Source organism: Doryrhamphus excisus, chromosome 5 (genome assembly GCF_030265055.1).
Source record: "Doryrhamphus excisus isolate RoL2022-K1 chromosome 5, RoL_Dexc_1.0, whole genome shotgun sequence".
NCBI lineage: Eukaryota > Metazoa > Chordata > Actinopteri > Syngnathiformes > Syngnathidae > Doryrhamphus > Doryrhamphus excisus.
Genome location: NC_080470.1, coordinates 21,324,284 through 21,337,350, shown reverse-complemented (window position 1 = coordinate 21,337,350; position 13,067 = coordinate 21,324,284). Strand labels below are relative to the sequence as shown.

General features: G+C 42.9%; 1 protein-coding gene across 1 annotated transcript; it reads right to left on the bottom strand.

The window, feature by feature from the left end:
- Positions 1-2,507: 2,507 nt before the first annotated feature.
- LOC131129767 (lipoprotein lipase-like) lies at positions 2,508-12,726 on the bottom strand. The gene is made up of 10 exons (XM_058073612.1): positions 12,484-12,726; positions 11,129-11,334; positions 10,870-11,049; positions 9,175-9,286; positions 8,719-8,961; positions 6,890-7,132; positions 6,431-6,551; positions 5,826-6,008; positions 5,652-5,759; positions 2,508-4,363 (listed from the first exon to the last, which is right to left on the bottom strand). Exons 1-10 carry the CDS (start codon positions 12,584-12,586, stop codon positions 4,312-4,314), a joined length of 1,551 nt encoding a protein of 516 aa, XP_057929595.1. The 5' UTR covers positions 12,587-12,726; the 3' UTR covers positions 2,508-4,311.
- Positions 12,727-13,067: the final 341 nt, after the last annotated feature.

Sequence of the window (13,067 nt, the reverse complement as noted above, 5' to 3'; positions counted from 1 at the left end):
GGGGTTATTATATTATTATTATAGATTATTTCTGATTCTTTATCAAAAACATGGACAAAGGAAGGCAAGACGACCTGTCGTGTGTGTGTGTGTTGCTTGATTGAAGAACATCCAGGCTGGCAGATATTCCCTCAGGGAAGGAACACCAGGCAATGGGACGGACACCCACATGTATGTGCCTTAGTCATTACTTCATCATCAGTACATCAGTAACTACTCTAAATATATGTGCCTTAGTAATTAGTCCATCAATAACGACAGAACAGTGATTAATCAGATTAATCACTGTTCGCAAATTAATTAATCATGATTAATCACCATGTCTCACTATGTCTGAAATTTTTACCATTTTAACGTATTTTTATTGAAAGAAAGACACATTATAGGGCAGGATTATATATATTTGTATGTATTAACAGCGCCAAAATTTAAATCAAATGAAGAGATGGTACACATGTCTGAAAATATGTTGACCAAATACTGCTTTATTTCATTCTCGCCTGAAGTCAGCTGGGATAGGCTCCAGCATACCCTAGTGAGGATACAAAGCACAGAAGATGGATGGATGGATGGTTGGATGGTTCCTTTAATATCAGATTATTTGAATCAGACTTGAACTGTTTTATTATTAGCAATGAGGACTTGAGTTCAAGCAGCCACTATTACTTGGTTTACAGTAGCTAGCTTACTTTGGTTAGCTCGCAGTAGATAGCTTACCATAGAAGCTAGCTTACTGTAGCTAGTTTACAGCAGTTAGCTTACAGGAGCTAGTTTACTGTAGCTAACATACAGTAGTTAGCTTACTAAACTTAGAAGTTTACTAAACTTACTAATTTACAGAAGTTAGCCTACGTAAATTAGCTTACGTAATTAGCTTTTTTTTTTTTTAATGTGTATTTTAACTCTGTGTTTTGCCTTTTGTGAAGCACTTTGTGACTTCTGTCTGAGAAAGGTGCTATATAAATAAAACTTACTTACTTACTTACTTACAGCTAATTAGCTTAATCCATCCATCTTTTACCGTGCATCCGAACACCTCCCCAGGGAAGCATCCTGAACAGAGGCCCGAGCCACCTCATATGGATTCTTCTCAATGCGGAGGAGCAGCGCTTCTACTCCGAGTTTCTCTCAGATGACTCTTGAGCTGATCGGCGGAAAAGATCGGTATTATACAGCAAGTATCGGCCGATATCAATACCATGCTTTTCCATGAATGGCTTCCATGCTAGCGGTGTTAAAGGTATACAGGGATATGCTTATGCTAAACTAGCCACTTTATGACATTGGCCAGCAAAAGCAGTGATGTGATGACATTCATAGTGCTTACCCGGCAGCCAATCGGCTTTGCTGTGATGTAATCCCTCGTGTCGCTGCCAGCCAATAGCGTTGCTCGCTATCTTAAGGTGGTTTTAGCAGAAACATAGGTGCAAGTTGTTGTAACCACACGGGTCGGTCAAACAACAAGCTATTTTCAGACAGGAAAGCGTACTAAGTCGTCGTGTCGCCGGTCACCTCTACAGCTGCCTGGCATTCCGACTGGCAAACCAACACACAAGGAGGCCTCTTGAGGACAGCAGCAGTCCTCCTCTTTACCTCAGATGCCCTCCTGTCATGATATAGACCAGAAAACCAAGAGCACAACAGGAAGACCAGACTGACTGGAGTTTATAACGAACAGGCTCTGGTCATCTTAGCATGAACATTAAAGGTAAACATGGTGATAGGAAGGTGACAAAGAAGAAAAAGTGTCATTAAAGGGATAGTAAGATTTCACAATGGCTCCCAGGAAATGTTTGTTTGTGTGTGAGTGGAAGCTAATTCCTAAAGAGGCAAGCATCAGGTAGAAGTGGTTGGAGTTCTGATTCCCAGCCAGGCACTGTCTTGTACCCCATTGATGCTACATTGAAAAAATTAATATCTTGAATCATAAATGAACTTTGGAATGCTTTGGCTGTCAAAATTAGAACTTTAACGGCAATAACTAAGTTTGTTCGTTAATTCGATTAAAGTTTGTATCGTAATTAATGCATGCGCAGACGGGAGGTACAGTGGATTGTCTCTGCAGAATCTGCCGCTCTGTAATAATTTTTATTACTATGTGTGGTCTAAATAAATAGAGAAAGTGGATATTCTTACCACTCACTAACTCACTCTTACTGCGGAAGTACAACTTGATGCATTCAAGTATGCTCGGAAATCTCAGAAAATACATCTACACTCCAAACGTGAATTCAACTTCAATTACATGGTGTCTTTGAATGTAACTCTTCATGGCATAAAGTAGAGTTGACAAAATGGTCATATTTCACACATACTTGCAAATGGTGATTAATCATAATTTGATTAAAATGTGAAATCATTTGACAGCCATAGTTGGAATGCTTGACAAATGTGTTGGAAAAGGGTTAGTACCATAGTATCATTTTGGCAGTGCTGACGTACAAAGTATGTATTTCGCCCTAAAATATGATGTTGGTGCGGAACAAGATCCAAGCAGACAGGAAGTGTCATTTCAAGAATTTATTCAAGCATCTTTAAACAGTGCACTGCAAATCAGCTCATGAATGCACTCAGCAGCTGGCATCCAATTGGATCCTGCAGCTTGTGCATGACATAGAATCACAAAACGCCTTTCAATTATGTATATATTACAGCTTAATATACAAATATATAAATGTACATTCAATAAATACAATATGGCATATTTTAGAGATGTATCCTGGCTAGTGTGGGCCAGTGCATCCCACTTTGCATATGATGTCATATTTGCAGCCATCTTGCAAGACGCGTGCGAGGCTGCGCTAAGCTAACGAGGGATTCAGTGCGTCCCTGCAAGGCTGCATCAGCGTAACATTTCTCAAAGTCTGCAGGGGCGCAGAAGAAAGCGTTTTAAAGTGACCTGTGACACAAACGCAGTCAAGGCTTCAGGACAAAAACATAATTCATAATCCAAAATATATAACACTGACTTTTCTTTCAAAACCAACTATGCTTATTTACAGCACAATGTGATTCTCAGCAGACACTCAATTCTTCTTTGGTCCATGTCCATGGGTGGCAGGTAGTGACTGGGTCTGTGTCTATGGGTGGCAGGTAGTGGCTGGGTCTGTGTCTATGGGTGGAGGGTAGTGATTGGGTCTGTGTCCATGGGTGGAGGGTAGTGATTGGGTCTGGGTCCGTGGATGGAAGGTAGTGGTTGGATCTGTGTCTATAGGTGGCAGGTACTGATTGGGTCTGTGTGTATGGGTGGAGGGTAGTGGTTGGGTCTGTGTCCATGGTTGTCCGGTAGTAATTGGGTTTGTGTCTACGGGTGGTAGGTAGTGATTGGGTTTGTGTCTATGGGTGGTAGGTAGGGATTGGGTCTGTGTCCATGGTTGGCGGGTAGTGGTTGGGTCTGTGTCTATGGGTGGCAGGTACTGATTGGGTCTGTGTGTATGGGTGGAGGGTAGTGGTTGGGTCTGTGTCCATGGGTGGCTGGTAGTAATTGGGTTTGTGTCTATGGGTGGTAGGTAGTGATTGGGTTTGTGTCTATGGGTGGTAGGTAGGCATTGGGTCTGTGTCCATGGTTGGCGGGTAGGGACTGGGTCTGTGTCCATGGTTGGCGGGTAGGGATTGGGTCTGTGTGTATGGGTGGAGGGTAGTGGTTTGGCCTGTGTCCATGGGTGGTAGGTAATGATTGGGTCTGTGTCCATGGGTGGTAGGTAGTGATTGGGTCTGTGAGTCATGGGTGGCCGGTAGTGGCTAGGTCTGTGTCTATGGGTGGCGGGGAGTGGCTGGGTCTGAGTCTATGGGTGGCGGGGAGTGGCTGGGTCTGTGTCTATGGGTGGCAGGTAGTGGCTGGGTCTGTGTCTGGTGGGTAGCAGCTGGGTCTGTGTCTGTGGGTAGTGGCTGGATCGGTGTCTGTGGGTGGTGGGTAGTGGCTGCTGGATCTGTGTCTATGGGTCTACGGGTCTATGGGTGGCAGGGTCTGTGTCTATGGGTGGCAGGGTCTGTGCCTGTGAGTGGCGGGTCGTGGCTGAGTCTGTGTCTATGGGTGGCACTTGTTTAATCAAAAAGGGACAAAACGCTACAAAAAAGAAGGTGATGCCTGTCACCCTGGATCAAAAGAATCCAAAGGTCATATAGGCCATAATTACTATATGGATTACAAAAACAAAGATTGCAAACTTTTGTTGGTTTGTTGTCAGCAGCAGAGGTCAAAGGTGAAAGGCAGTGTTGGTGTGGCTATGCATCGCTAAAGTCCTCCTTTGGTAGTGCATGACGGGCGGGCTGATTGGTGATGGGAGGGCTTGGGGCGTGTCTCCAAGGACATCAGGCGTTGTTCTGATCAAAGAGACTACCCTGCGTTTTCATCTTGTGCATCCTGCAAAAGCAGAGAAGAAGATGAGGTTTAGAAAAGATGCCTGCACTCATACTGCCCTGATAGAAAGAACTTTCAGGACTTAGTGTCCTGGAAGACTTCCTCTTGGGCACGCTGGACATTATCATGGTTATTAACCGTTGGCCGGGGCGATGGCACTGATCATGTGACTTTTGGGATTATTTTGAAGCTTTCTATTGATTATATACCATGAATAACACAACGCGTGGGCTTTGATTTTGATTTAGAATAGTTACTGAGGAAGTGATGACTAAGGCATATACATTTAGTGTAGTTAACGAGGAACTGATGTCTAAGGCACATACATTTAGAGTAGTTACTGATTAACTAATGATGAATAAATAGGTAGAGTAGTTACTGGGGAACTAATGACTAAGGCACTTACATTTTGAGTAGTTACTGAGGAACTAATGACTTTGGTACATACATTTAGAGTAGAATTAATGACTGGGACGCTTACATTTAGAGTTGTTACTGAGGAACTAATGACTTTGGTACATACATTTAGAGTAGAATTAATGACTGGGACGCTTACATTTAGAGTTGTTACTGAGGAACGAATGACTTTGGTACATACATTTAGAGTAGTTACTGGAGAACTAATGGCTGGGGCATGTACATTTAGAGTAACTACTGATGAACTATTGACTGAGGCATGTACATTCAGATTAGTTACTGAGGAACTAATTGACTGGGGTGCATATATTTAGAGTAGTTACTGATGAACCATTGACTGGGACATTTGCATTTAGAGTTGTCACTGAGGAACTAATGACTTTGGTACATACATTTAGAGCAGAATTAATGACTGGGACTCTTACATTTAGAGTTGTTACTGAGGGAACTAATGACTGAGGCACATACATATAGAGTAGTTACTGAGGAACTAATGGCTGGGGCATGTACATTTAGAGTAGTTACTGATGAACTATTGACTGAGGCATGTACATTCAGATTAGTTACTGAGGAACGAATGACTTGGGTACATGTATTTAGAGTAGTTACTGATGATCCATTGACTGGGACATTTGCCTTTAGAGTTGTTACTGAGGAACTAATGACTTTGGTACATACATTTAGAGTAGAATTAATGACTGGGACTCTTACATTTAGAGTTGTTACTGAGGGAACTCATGGCTGAGGCACATACATATAGAGTAGTTACTGATGAATTAACTGTATTGTATAGTATAGCATAGCATAGTAATGTGGTCACTTGTCAACTGTCCAATCTAAAGTATCCTTATTGTGATTTTCTTTGTGAACTTACAGTTTTTCTTTGCGGCTCATGTTGTCTTCTTTGAACTTGACAAACACGGCAGCTTCTCCACCTCTCAGCAGCTCAGTGAAGTCGCCTTCCTTGGCACGGAAGATGATCCTAAAAGAAAACATCAAGCATGAGTCGTATGGTGAAATGCCGATGGACGGAGCGAGGGAGGCATACTTGGACTGGGTCTCCCCGGACTTGACACGTAGTTTGCGAACGTGGAATTTGCTACTGCCCCACCAGTCCGACCAGCTGATGATGGCGTCCTTCTCCCAGCGCAGCTTGACCATCATCAGGTCGCCCATGTCCACATCGGTGGTGATGAGGAAGGACAAGGAGGTGTTGCCGTTCATGACGGGCCTGTTAAAAATGACAGGGGTGTGCATGAGTAGGCGTTGTGCACACAACCTCTGTCTTCTTTTACACAAACATATTCATTTTACCTTGATGACATGGTATTACATAGTAATTACATGGTACCAGCATTTGGGAGTAAATATGAGGTGAAAGAAATACAGCACGGTCGATCTGTGCAGCCTGGGACAAACATGGGGCGTTCAAGGACCGTGATATAAAGTGGAATTTGTCATTACGAGCATTGCTGATGAAAAAAGTGTATAAATTGGAACGATAATATTTTTTGAATAAAAGAATGACCCATTGTTCCAAACTTGATAACCATTTACACGATATGTAGTTATTAACAAATGTTGTTTGTCAGGTTTCCCAGTTTGGCCCCACCATGGGCCCCATCCGGGTGTGATGGATAATGAGGTACTTACAGGACTCGAGGGATGTCCTCCTTCTCTCCGTGGGTGCCGTACAAGGACACTTTGATGGGCTGCTCAGTGAAGCTCAGGCTGTCCTTGCTGAACAGATGCATCTTGACTTGGTAGTGGAAAACTACGGAGCACGTACACAAACATCAAACACTGCCGTCCACTCCAAAATCCCCCAAAATGTCCTGTCATGTGACCTCCTGTTGCTGTGACTGTTGCACACATCCAACATTCCATATTATATTTCATACACAGCGCCTGTGTGCCATTCCCGTTTGCACACATGTCGTTTGCTTTGACTTGCTGCTGCATGCAGGGGCAGAATGTATTCAAACCACCCAGTGGGCGTGGCCAACGTTACAGATGTTTACAATTATTCATTAAAATAGCATTTTTGGAGGTAGCACACCTTCAAAGTGCTAGAGACAATGATGGCGTCCTCAGCATGCAGTAGTTGTTTACCTTTGTACGGCATCATCTCCCGAGTCTTCAGGTACATCTTGGCGCTGCGCGTGGTGCGCACCCTGTTGATGTTGTAGCCGATCTTGTTGCAGCGGTTCTTGCGGCAGCTGAGGCACAGGCCCTTGTTGAAGGCCTCCTTGGAGTTGCAGCGGAAGGCCACGCTCTGCTGCTCCGTGTTCAGCAGCGAGTCGATGAACAGGTGGATGGAGCGCTCGTGGGAACACTTCACCAGTTGGTCCATGTCTGCACATATAGCCCATGTTTACATACGCTGCTTCCTCCTAGCTTCGCTACCTAAGGCTTGCCAGCTTTTCTATTCTATTTCTTTCCTATTCCACAAAGATGGCCGACATACGGGATACGCAATACTTTGTCTCAGACAAGAGTTATGAAATGATAATATTCATTAAAAAGAAAATTCAGTTGAACACATACCTCCACCAAGACAAAACATCAGAGTTCACTCTGCTAGCTTAGCGGCTAATGCCACAAAGATGGCCGACATGCTGTAATTCCACATTTTGCCATGTTTTTTTTTAAAGAATGGAATGAGGACATGTATTATTATTATTATTCAGGCTGTTTTGATTTATTTATGATAGCGATTATTGATCGTGATTAATCACATTTCCATGTCCACAGTTAACTCAGATTTAATCGCATTTAATCGCAGATATAAATAAGTTTTTATGTATAATAAGTAGGTTAGGGTAGAGTAGATTTAATAGGGTAAAAAGTAGGGTAAATCTCTTTGTGGTACATGATTCGATGTGCAACTACAACGATAATTACATCCAATTTTATGTAAAAGGATAAAAAAAAGGAACTACGGGCCATTAGTCAATGTTCAGCAAATCCAAAATGTGAGCGAGTGAGACCTCTCACACTGACACAAACATGTTCTTGTTTATTTGTGTCAGCTCAAAATAAGATTTGTTTATTTATGATACTGGTTTTAAATTTAAAATGTTTGTGAGTAAAAAGCCTATTTAGGAACAGTCAGAAAGGATTATTATTAAAGCATTGCCTCAATGCACCTTTCCTTCATGAAATGTACAAATGAAAATACCTAAAACATAGGGCAATAGTCATAAAACATTTCATCCAAATTGCAAACCTAATGTCATATCATTTCTCTTTTAAAGCACATTGAAATACATAGAAATTAATCATTATTATGACGATCACCTGTTGCCTCTTGTGGCGCTCGCTATCTCTCTCTAGTCTATCGCCTGCCTGGAGCCGGGACAGCTGGACGCACCTGTTCCCCATCAGACCGCTCCGCTACTTAGGCTGATTGGAGGCAGCTGGGAGTCGCTGGTTCTTTGGCACTCTACCTGACGTTCCCGCACGTCACAACCTTGCTGGCAGCTCTCTCGCTCCTGTCCAGTGGACTCTAGCCAGTTTCCTCATCCTGGTGTGCCTCTTCCACCAGCGCCCTACAAGAGCCACCTGCCAAGGCTTTGAAGCTAACTTTACTAATCTAAATACTCTTTTCTTTCTCCATTTCCCATCAATATTTGTTCCAGCTTGTGGCTACAAAGATACCGTGCTTCAACCAAACTACGGTGGGGGCTGAGGATCAAAGAGGAGGAGCGCACGTTCATTGCACCTCAAAAAGTACCGCCGTTAAAGGAAACGTCTGTTAACGCGCCATTAACGTGTTGACTTTGACAGCCCTAATTATTATATATGATTGACCCTATAGAGGATAAGCGGTACAGCAGCAACATATTCCACAAAGATGGCCGACGTGCTGGCTTTAAAACACGATACTTTGCCTCACACATAAAACATTTTTTAAGTATTATGGAATTATGGGTACATACTTTGTAGGCCCTTGATGCCTTCCAGTGCGATGCCCATCAGGGTGTTCTGAATGTTGCAGCCCGGCTGGAAGGTACCCCCGTTGGGGTAAATGTCGATGTGTCCCACCGCCTTCTGGATGCCAATGCTGCGGCCCGGTGAGCCTCGGGTGTTGGTGTGCAGGACGTCCACAAACTGGGCGTCGTCTCTGGACAGGGTGTCCTGGTCCTCTGCGTGCTCGAAGGTGGGACCAGCGGGATCCAGTCCTGACAAGATACAAATGTTCAATAACCTGACACCATCGATCCCCCATGCTTGGAACACAAAAAGGTAGCGATGAGAGTCTCATCATTGTTTTGGTAGGTTCTATGTTTATATAACCCTAGAACACAATATTCTGTGTTCAAATGGCCTAAAATGGCCGCCACTGAATGGGTTGTATTTTGAAGAATGGCTGGGATTGAATGCGTTGCCGTTACCCGTGATTCTGCTGATCTTGTGGCCGGTGAGGTCTCCGGCAATTCCGGCCACATGTGCCCCCAGACTGTAACCCAGCAGATGGATCTTCTCCCAAGGCAGCGGCAGCTCTTTCTGCAGACACGCCACAAAGAAGGAATATCCTTCACATGCTGGAACACTTCTGAGTTCTAGTACTTGACCGGGTGGAACTTGGACAGTACGGTAGAGAGTATCCATACTGGACTACACTCACAATGCACAGGTTGGAACGTACACAGCGAAGAAAACTTTAGCTTTAGCAGGTGTGTGTGCTCTCGTTAGTCTCATTTTAGGGGAAAACCAAAAACAGAACTTACACAGAATAATAAGAATAATATGAAATGTACCGTGTTGCTATGGACACTTATTCAATTTACCACTAAGTCTCCAATAGTCGCCAGATATGTAGACTACAAAAGTAAATAACATTGCCAATAACAGCTGTGGATATAGGAGACCACCAAGATGGTGGTAGCTGCATGTGAAGGATGAGGAATGGTCAGCATCCAGCAACTATACCTATTCTAACAAATGTAATTCCAATTATTGCTATTTTGTAATTAATCAGACAAGTTTATCTCCAATTATTGCCTGCTCCCGATTATTACAACAAATGTAACTCCAATTATTGCCTGCTTTTGATTATTACAACAAATGTAACTCCAATTATTGCTTGCTTCCAGTTGTCACAACAAATGTAATTCCAATTATTGCTATTTTGCAATTAATCAGACAAATTTATTTCCAATTATTGCCGGCTTCTGATTATTACAACAAATGTAACTCCAATTATTGCTGCCTTCCAATTATTACAACAAATGTAACTCCAAGTATTGCCTGCTTCTGATTATTACAACAAATGTAATTCAAATTATTGCCATTTTGCAATTAATCAGACAAATGTATATCCAATTATTGCCTGCCTCCAAATAGTACAACAAATGTAACTCCAAATATTGCCTGCTTCCAATTATTGCAACCAATGTAACTCCAATTATTGCCTGCTTCCAATTATTACAACAAATGTAACTCCAAATATTGCCTGCTTCCAATTATTACAACAAATGTAATTCCAATTATTGCCGTTTTGCAATTAATCAGACAAATTCATCTCCAATTATTGCCTGCTTCCGATTATTCCAACATGTTTAACTCCAATTATTGCCTGCTTCCGATTAATCAGAAGAATTTAACTCCAATTGTTGCCTGCTTCCGATTAATCAGAAGAATTTAACTCCAATTGTTGCCTGCTTCCGATTAATCAGAAGAATTTAACTCCAATTGTTGCCTGCTTCCGATTTATCTGACGAATTTAACTCCAATTATTGCCTGCTTCCGATTAATCTGATGAATTTAACTCCAATTATTGCCTGCTTCCGATTAATCTGATGAATTTAACTCCAATTATTGCCTGCTTCCAATTAATCTGACGAATTTAACTCCAATTATTGCCATTTTCTGACTAATCATAAGAATTTAAGTCCAATTATTGCCTGCTTCCGATTAGTCCAATAGATTTAACTCCAATTTTTGCCCACTTGCAAAATGTGGGTAAATAAAGGCTTGGGTTAGAGTTAGGGTATTTTCTATTCTTATAAATACATGTATGTGTATATGCTGTACAAATGTATTACATACATATTTATGCTAGTGTACATGGACACCGGTGCACTGACCTGAATCCAGGTGATAAACTTGGCCACGTCTCGGCCCACGAGCTTGGTATAGGCGGCAGAGGTGGGGTAGTGCTGACTGGCCCGCGTCAGCCAGTCCACCACGATCACGTTGGCGCTGGGCTCACGCTCGTAGAGAGCCGACACCAGCTTGGGCACCCAGCTCTCAAACATGCCCGTCACCTGCGGAGTGAGAGGTAGGTCGGTCTGGATGTATGCGTCCGCAGGAAGTCAACTTGTGAATGAGGACATGAAGACGTACCGTCCAGCCGTGGATGATGACAAAGGTTTGCGCGTCAGGGTTGAATTCACACTCTTGGATGCTTTCGGGCCTGCCGGCCACCAGGTAGCACATGTCGTCATCTGGAATGTCGGCCGTGCGCAGGGAGAACTTGGACACGATGTCAGTGTAGTCCCTGATCCATTCAGTGGTGGTGGGCAGGAAGGGAGGGGTGGTGGTGTCGTTCACTGTTGCCAATCACCCACACACACACACATGTGAGAGGTCATATGGGCACCAAGGTCACACACAGCGCACAATGCAATCAAATGTCATGAACTCCTTAGTAAATTAAACAAGTTTTTACACAAGACAGCAAAACAATCACATTCTCCATTACTGATGTTCCACTTGTTGCCTAAAACAAGACTCTGTCGCCCCCTTTTGGCTTTCCACCATTTGTACCACAAACAAGCAATCTTGTTTTTCCCCCCCACAAACAATGGCGTCACCATCACGTGACCAGAAGTAACCGTTGACGACGAGCCAGCATAATATGTGAATATTTGGACGGACACGACTCTGACAGCTGACATTCTCCTCATATTTTCTTGCCTTATTCTCCAAAACGACAGCTAGAAGTAATTCCAATTCGTCGCCAAGGAAACCAGAGGACAACATGCGTTCTTTCTTCTTCTAGAGTTTGGTGTGTCACGTGGTTTCGTCTGCGTGTGTGTTTACAGCGCCACACGTAGGTGTGCCTTGTGTATGACATCCTCTTATTCCCGCCTGGATCCAAGTATTTACTTATCCGCCAATCCGCTAATCCGTGTATGGACCCGAATAATTTGATTTCATTATTGATTTATTGATTTAATTGTTTAAATCCCGTGTCGACAGGGCCTTGGATGAGTCAATTGTAAAAGAACGGTCGGGAGAGAAATTTAGCGCCACCTCCAGTCTACACGCGATTTTGCACACAACACTGCGCAGCGCTCGTGCGCAGCCTACGGAAACGCTGTAGGGACACACTAGACGGCCCTCGCTTTTGCTAACCTCTACATGCGGCCCAAAACTTTAGGTCCCTAGACCCTATACAAGTTAGCATTCATGTTTTGTGGCAAAAATGGAAGTTATTTTCTCCAAACCCTAGCCTGAAGTCAGAATACGCTATGTAAAACGCTTTACAGGTTGCCTGCTAGTTCTTTAAAAAGTCAACAAAAGCAATAATTATCTTAAATTAGCGTGGAATGTAATTATTGTAATGATATGTGTTCACTTATGACAATGCATGTATAAGACATAATGTATATGCAGACCTGCAGGAGTCTACTCAGAAGCTTAAAATACACACACATGTTATTTTTAAATATGGGATAGAAATGTATCGCTCCTACCATAGACATTAGTGGTGGTGTGTTCAGGGTCAGAACAAAAAGTAGCCAAGATTTTTCCCAAAATGATCCAAGCAGTGAGAAAACGTATATTTTCTTTTCCCATATTACTAAAACGTTGGTCCTGTGAGGTATCCTAATATTTAAAAAAAATGGGGGGAAAATAATAGCCTTGGTCGATCACTTTGACAAGTTAAAAAAAAATAAATTAAAGAAAGCGCGGTAGAGTCCAAAGTGCCCTGAACTTACTTTTACGTCTGTCACCGCTCAGGGAACAACGCGCCTTTAAAAGTACTTTATTTGCATATCACAAGCTGATTGGTTGGTATTTTAAAGGCGTGGCTTCCGCAGCCTATTCAAGACGAGAGCCGGGGTACACCCTAGACGTGTCACCAGCCAATCACAGGGCACCATTAGACAAACACACGCTCATACCTATGGACAAATGAAAGTTGCCCAATGAAGCAAACATGCATATTTATGAAATGGGGGAGGAACATGCAAACTCTAAACAAAGATGTTGTTGAAGGAAGATGTATTTATTCATGGTGATCTCCTGGCTGTGTGGCCAAGATGCTAACCCAGGG

What these genes read in the sequence shown, in the direction of transcription:
- LOC131129767 (XM_058073612.1), bottom strand. Translation starts at nt 12,586, where the DNA reads ATGGGAAAAGAAAATATACGTTTTCTCACTGCTTGGATCATTTTGGGA. An exon ending in CACCACCACTAATGTCTATG is followed by an intron (nt 11,335 to 12,483) that starts GTAGGAGCGATA and finishes GATTGGCAACAG; the next exon opens with TGAACGACACCACCACCCCT. An exon ending in TCCGGGGAGACCCAGTCCAA is followed by an intron (nt 5,760 to 5,825) that starts GTATGCCTCCCT and finishes GTTTTCTTTTAG; the next exon opens with GATCATCTTCCGTGCCAAGG.